This window comes from Arachis ipaensis, chromosome B04 (assembly GCF_000816755.2).
Source record: "Arachis ipaensis cultivar K30076 chromosome B04, Araip1.1, whole genome shotgun sequence".
Classification (NCBI taxonomy): Eukaryota; Viridiplantae; Streptophyta; class Magnoliopsida; order Fabales; family Fabaceae; genus Arachis; species Arachis ipaensis.
In genome coordinates, this window is record NC_029788.2 from 5,493,246 (window position 1) to 5,500,481 (window position 7,236).

The 7,236-nt window shown below is 34.7% G+C and overlaps 2 protein-coding genes across 2 annotated transcripts in view; both read left to right on the forward strand.

Moving 5' to 3' along the window:
- LOC107635895 (protein trichome birefringence-like 11) overlaps positions 1–2,967 on the forward strand; it is a 6,109-nt gene extending 3,142 nt beyond the window's left edge. Inside the window, exons 2-5 of the mRNA XM_016339444.1 lie at positions 722–1,165; positions 1,734–2,123; positions 2,210–2,368; positions 2,443–2,967. Of these exons, the coding sequence (XP_016194930.1) occupies positions 722–1,165; positions 1,734–2,123; positions 2,210–2,368; positions 2,443–2,785 (1,336 nt within the window). The 3' untranslated portion in view covers positions 2,786–2,967. The remainder of the gene's footprint in view (positions 1–721; positions 1,166–1,733; positions 2,124–2,209; positions 2,369–2,442) is intronic.
- On the forward strand, positions 3,321–6,033 carry LOC107638603 (3-dehydrosphinganine reductase TSC10A; the record flags this gene model as incomplete). Its single annotated transcript, XM_016341944.2, is given in 5 exon segments — positions 3,321–3,646; positions 3,651–3,805; positions 4,024–4,171; positions 4,712–5,002; positions 5,578–6,033. Coding segments are annotated over 5 exon segments (864 nt in total), but the record flags the coding sequence as incomplete, so codon positions are not given.

The following is a 7,236-nucleotide window of genomic DNA, read 5'->3' on the forward strand; positions in this document are numbered from 1 at the left end:
TATATTTTTATTAACTCATTCTTACTTTTATTTTTTTATTTATTGTTTTTACTCAAATTTTTTTTTCATTTGACTTTGTATAGTGTAATTGCCTTTTGTCATAATCATTTACAGTTGATCATATTAATTAGGTTTCATCTCAAATTATATAAATTGATCTGGGGGTTAATTACGGGAGAGATTTTAAATTGTGATTAATCTATTATTTAAAATATTTATCTATTCCTAATTATAAATATGTTAATAAAATCTAAATATTTTATAATTTCTTTATCTTCTAATATTTTTTTCTTTATTCCACTTCTTTTTTTTTTTTAGGTTTAATTATTCTGTTGATCCCTATAGTTTTGCGAAATTTTCAATTAGGTCCCTATATTTTTTTCCTTTTAATTGGGTCCCTGTACCAAAATTTTTTTTTCAATTAAGTCCCTCTTAATAGTAATTGGCTTAATTTTATAAAGACCCAACTTAAAAAAAAAAGAATTAGTACAAAGACCTAAATAAAAAGAAAAAAAAAGTATAGGGATCCAATTAAAAAAAATTTTACTGCAAGGACTCAATTAAAAAAAAAAGTATAAAGATCTAATTAAAAATTTCAGAGTAATTAAACCATATATATATATATGTTCCATCCATTCATCCCTTGCTTCTTCCACACCCAAATGTTGTTATTTTTTCTCTTTGCCTTTCTATCAAAATCCAATATTTAAATTTACCAAAGTGACCCACGAAGCAAGGCTTACAAAACATGCTTCCCTTCTCCCCAAGAAACCATGCCGATTTCCGAAGCCTTTCGAAGAGTCAAACTTATGAGGCTGTTGTTGGAACCTTCTGTTTCTGTTGGTCTTGCTGGATTCTTTATACTCACGTGCTGCTTCTTCTTCTACTTTGACTACACACCATTCGGATTCTTGGCTCAATCACAAAGCCTTGCTCTGCCTCCGGTTTCGGTTCCGGAACACAGAGATAACAGCGTTGATGAGTTTCTTGGAGAAAAGGGGTGTGATTTTTTTCAGGGTAAGTGGGTTTGGGATGAGAGTTACCCTTTGTATGACTCAAAAGATTGTAACTTCCTTGATGATGGCTTTCGTTGTTCTGAAAATGGTAGACGTGATTCCTTTTACACAAAGTGGAGGTGGCAACCCAAACATTGCAACTTGCCAAGGTATGTTTTTCATCACTCTCTCACTCATTCTCTTATCCGCTTATTAAGATCAATTCAAATGAAGATTAAAGAGGAGAAAAAGTCCCATTTTTGCATTAAGGTAACCAATAAAAATAAAGAACTATAACCAACAATGGTTATTGGTTTAATCATTTTTTGGCAGCGGAGAAAATAACGATGGAGGTTGGAGAGGATAAATTGATGAGAGTCTGATAATTATTTTTTGTGGAAAAAAGTCATAAGCTATTATCGTGTTGACTTGTCAGCAAGAAATTAAGTTGCTGATATTAATTTTGAGAACAAGAAATTTGAAAACAACATAATAATATTAAAAATCTCAATAGGGTTGTGTCTCTGAATATATCTTATTTGGCATCTTTTGAGAGGGACCCAAATGGTGGCAATTGGCTATCGTATCCTTTGTATACTTGTGTCACATATACAATATTCTCTAAACATATCAGCTTTGTGAAAATGACATTATGAACCTTATTGGATGATGAGAACACTTTCAATTAATTACTTTGAACCAAGAAATAATTCCATTAAACATATTGGTATATTACAGATTCAATGCAACAATGATGTTGGAAAAACTGAGAAACAAACGCCTAGTGTTTGCCGGGGACTCAATCGGAAGAAATCAATGGGAGTCATTCTTATGCATGCTGTCTTCTGTAGTTACTAACAAGAAATCAATCTATGAAGTAAATGGCAACCCAATCACAAAGCACAAGGGGTTCTTAGTTTTCAAATTCAGAGACTTTAACTGTACTGTAGAATACTACAGAGCTCCATTTCTTGTATTGCAAAGCCGGCCGCCGGCCGGCGCTGCTAGAAACATTAGGACAACCTTGAAGGTGGATAAAATGGATTGGAACTCTTTGAAGTGGAGAGATGCACATGTCTTGGTTCTTAACACAGGACACTGGTGGAATCATGAAAAAACCATAAGAGGGTAATTCATAATTCATTCCTAGGTTACAATTGTATATGTGGTTGTGTTTTTTCACCTAAGAAGTAACTGTTTTCATATTTGCTCAGGGGCTGTTATTTCCAAGAAGGTGTGGAAGTTAAGATGGAAATGAAGGTGGAAGATGCATATAGGAAGTCTATGGAGACAGTGTTGAATTGGATACAAGATACTGTAAATCTTAACAAGAGTCAAGTTTTCTTTCGTACATATGCACCCGTGCACTTCAGGTTTGTAATTTGTTGCAACAATTGTTATGATTTATTCAAGTTTTGCATATATTTATCCAGTAATGTATGAACAGAAGTGGAGATTGGAGAAGCGGTGGAAGTTGTCATTTGGAAACACTGCCAGAGCTTAACATGTCATTGGTGCCTAATGATAACTGGTCACAATTTAAAATAGGCAATTCATTGCTATCATCACACAAAAACAGCACTGAACTTGTCAAGTTGAAAATATTGAATATAACAGAGATGACAGCTCAGAGAAAAGATGGGCACTCATCAATCTACTATCTTGGTCCGAATGGCGGCACGGCGGCACTCCATCGGCAAGATTGCAGCCACTGGTGTCTGCCTGGTGTACCTGATACATGGAATGAGCTGCTTTATGCAATGTTCATGAAACATGAAGGCTTCTCATAGCAAGGAACTTCAAAGAATCATGGAAGCATTATATACAGCAATTCTTTTTTATTTGTCTTGGGAAGCAAGGACTCATAAATTGTTCTCAGCAGTCTCAAAAAGACGCTAACACGTTACACAGTACAAGACTTGAATTTTGGAGTACATATATACAATCATAGATAAAAGCCTTTGATTGTGCAGATATTTTGATTAGTGTTGTTATGAACATATTTCTTCTTTTATGTTATTAAACCTTCTCACATTAAAGAGGGTACAATATTGCTAGAGTATAACATAGACAGTGGATATTTAAATTAATTAAATAATAAATAATTAAAAAAAAAAAAAATAATTTAATGAATCTAATCTGTAACTCCTAACCTTACTAAACACTCCCAAATTTTTACTCCAATCCTTTTCTCATGGATGAAGACGGAGGTTCTTTTCTATGAGCTACTAGAGGTCTTTTCATATGAGGTCCCTTTAATTCATTTATATTAAAATATATTTTAATAATTTTGTTTTCTAAAATTATAACATATGTAAAGATATTAAGACAAAAAGAAAAATGTTAGTTGGTTCATACTTCATAGCTCGTAACGACTTTCCAATCGAAGGAAGTTTCAGCAATGGCGGATGCGTACTTCTCTCTCTTCACCCTCATCGTTCTCATCCCCTTAGCCCTCATCGCCTTCCTCTACTTCCTCGTGCGCCCTCGCCCCGTCAAGATCCCGATCAAGAATCGCCACGTCTTCATCACCGGTGGATCCAGCGGCATCGGCCTCGCCCTCGCTCACCACGCCGCCGCCCAGGGCGCCCGCGTCTCCATCCTCGCCCGCTCCCGCAACAAGCTCGAGGAAGCGCGCAATGCCGTCCGCCNNNNTGGAGAAGCAGGAATTGAGTGAGGTCAAGTTCACGCTGGACGTTAACCTCATGGGAAGCTTCAACCTCATCAAGGCGGCGTTGCCGGCCATGAGGACCAGGAAGGACCCGCAGCAACCGGTTTCCATCGCTCTTGTCTCTTCGCAGGCCGGTCAGGTATAAATCTTCTACACTCTGAAGTTTTGCATGAGACTCTGCTGTTGATTGAAAGAAAGCTCAAATTCAGTGGAAATTTTGAATCTAACAGTCTTTTAGGGTTTTGGATTTGAAATTTGTTTGGATATGCTGGATATTTTGAGTGTAAGAGGAATGAACGTGTGGTTTAGTAGATTACTGTTGACTGATGTGGAATTTATGTTTACATATACTTTTAGGTGGGAATTTATGGTTATGCAGCTTATTCTGCCAGTAAATTTGGCCTCCGTGGTTTAGCAGAAGCATTGCAACAAGAAGTTATAGCAGATAACATTCATGTCTCTCTGATCTTCCCTCCGGACACGGATACTCCCGGATTCGCTGAAGGTAATGAAGTGTGTGCTTTAGCTTATGTCTTTATGCATGTTAGTTTTGGTGATATACATTTGGTGATATACATCTAGCTTCAAATTTTGTGTTGATGAGGGAAGTAGTATTCCTTGTTGAAGCATTTTCCATGAATTTGAACTTGCTACTTTAAGCTCGTAATATATGTGAAGAGAGGAAAAAGCTACAGATTGGAGTGCTTAATTCTATAGTATAACCTACACTGAAGTTATGTTTTGCTACCAAGAATTGGTGCATTGATTACCAGATTTCTTTTACTTGTAATTCAATATACTGTCGACTTAATCATTTCCAGCTTCCTCATTAAGTCATTATTGTATTATCTTTTTAGTATATGATCTCATGCATTTGAACTTATTGTCAAATGTTATAACGTTGATCCTGATTGGAAAATTATAGACAGTCAATAGCTCAAGATAATTAGATTTATAAAATGAGATCCGTTGATATAATCTCCTGGGAAGTTTACTTATTCCTATAACCATAGTGGTAGTACAAACTGAAATGTTACTTTTACAGAAAACAAGAGAAAACCAGAGCTCACCAAAATCATTGCATCCTCTTCTGGTGCAATGAAACCTGAGGAGGTTGCTCAGAAAACTTTTGATGGCATAAAATCTGGGAGCTTCATCATTCCTTGCAATTTGGAGGGAATTGCACTGTCATTAGCAACTGCAGGTTTATCCCCTCAAAGGTCATTCTTAATGGCCACAGTTGAGGTTCTTGCGGCTGGAATACTGCGTATCGCAGGACTATGTTTCCAGTGGACTTGGTACACAAGTATAGAGAAGTGGCACAACCAAAGAAAAGGTAAGTGCTTTGCAGGAATGGGAGAACATTTCTTACCATTTTCTAGTTTAATAAATAAAGTCCTGGTTGAGATAAATTACAGAAGACCAATAAAGATTTACTTATTCATCACTATTGTCCCTATTGTTTACCTAGCTTTTAGCCTTTTAGATCACCTTCTTTTCTTTTCTTTTCTTTCTTTATTATTTACCTTTTCGCCTGATTGGCTCTCATTTATGACCAAAATTTTCACATCTATCAATTTAGTGCTGTCGAGGCAAATGGTGTGGTTGTGGCAACCACTAATGGTTGCTTACAGTTAGTTGGTCATGACGGAGAACCAAATTACAAATGTTTAATAAATCTAAGGACCAAATAAAACTTTCAGGCAACAGGAAATAAAAGTCAAAATCGAGTAAAAATATGGGGATCTGACGAACAAAATCATCAAACCATTAATAAACTTGAATAGTCGTTTACTTAAGCTTTACGTTAATGTTAACAAGGTGATCATTTTATGCTAGCACAGTCTTTGAAATTAGCTAGAGTGAATTGGATGTAGCTTTTGTAGAACTGATGATTTCTACTTCTAGCAGGTTCACCTCAAAGGAGCTGAAACACTTTGAGCTCGGTCCTTGTTTTAGGAGACTTGTAGCGGATATTGCAACGTAGTTTTCTTCAAATCTGCTCTACATTGATATATGGGGAATTTTGATTGATTGTCAACTATGTGATCTCGATCAAAGACATACATTCCAAATTTGTAGTTTCTGACATAGAATCCTTAATATATTTGATAGAGAAAGTGAAAAACGAAAATAAAGTTACATCTAGTTTTTCAGGTCTGTCTGTCAGTTTTGTTTCATTAAGCAAATGAAATGTTTAGCAATTCTGAATCATTCATTTTCCACGGTCCTACTTTCAACTTTACCAACTTCACCTTTTCTTTTTTAGTAAGAGGTGTACGCAGTACGCTTCCATGTTCTTTGAACGGTATGAGATGTTTTGATGTCATTGTTGGGATTTTAGTAGTTGTGTGAATTGTTTACTCTGAACTCTGAAGGATGAATATTATTGGCAAATCAGTTTAACAAATAAAAACTGGTTGTGATAGATTTTTCTTTTACGAGTTTGGACCGGTTGAAATTCATGATCCAATCCATTTATTCCATTATATGGGGCAAATATTTTGAAACAACGGATGTTGATTAAAAATAATTGACACACTTAAAACTAGGGGTGCCCCAAACACTTTAGGGGCTAATTTAGTGTGATTTCATCGGTTTAGAGCCGGGTAAGAGTCTCAAAAATAGATCTGGTCAATATTTCGGGTTGGTTCCGGACCATAGCTCGGGTCATCCGAACTCGGCCCGATGGTCCGGTCATCATACACAATTAATATTTTGTGTTATAAGTGATGGATGATGGCTATTCTTATATGGAATTTAAATATTGTAAACCTTAATATTTTGTGTTATTAGTTATTATAAGACTATAAGTTAATGTTTTATGTTTAAAATGCATAAGACTTTAGACTAATGCATAATATTGTGTTATTTGTATTGATTTAAATATTTGGTGTTATTAAACAATATTAGTATTGATTATGGTTATGTTTTAATTTTAGAGAATGGCTGGTTCTTATTATATTTTTTTAAGTGAATTTTACTACGTGAATTGTGAAATAATAGTTAGAGATTAGGTGAAATTTACATGATAAAAACTCGGTTTTTACTCGACCCGAAAGTGCATAGGTTTCATCGGGTCTAGGATTTAAAAATTAGGCCCGGTCTATATTTCGGGTCGGATCTGGGTTAAGCCAAATTCGGTGTGGCCCAGTTCATGTACACCCCTACTTAAAACATTTCCAGACAAAAAAAAAAGAAAAATAAAAGGTTGTTTACACAAATATTTAGTTTTTCTTTACACTCATTTGGAGTATAGATAGATAAATACAACCTCGCCCAAATAAAGAAAGTATATAAATGCAATAATTTACTTGAATGAATATATGATCTACTAGAATAACTTTCTGCCAAAAACTTGAAGATCAGAGCAATTTTAAATTATTTTGGCTAATATTTTTAGGTAATAGCCTTGGTTTACATTAGAGTCCTTTGTCTGGATGAGTTTTATAAAGGTACGTCGTTACGATCTTTTGATTGTATTAAATAATAAAAATCAATTATTAATTAATTATTATAAATTTTTATAATTAATTTTTATATTATAATTTAATAATGTAATTTTTATAA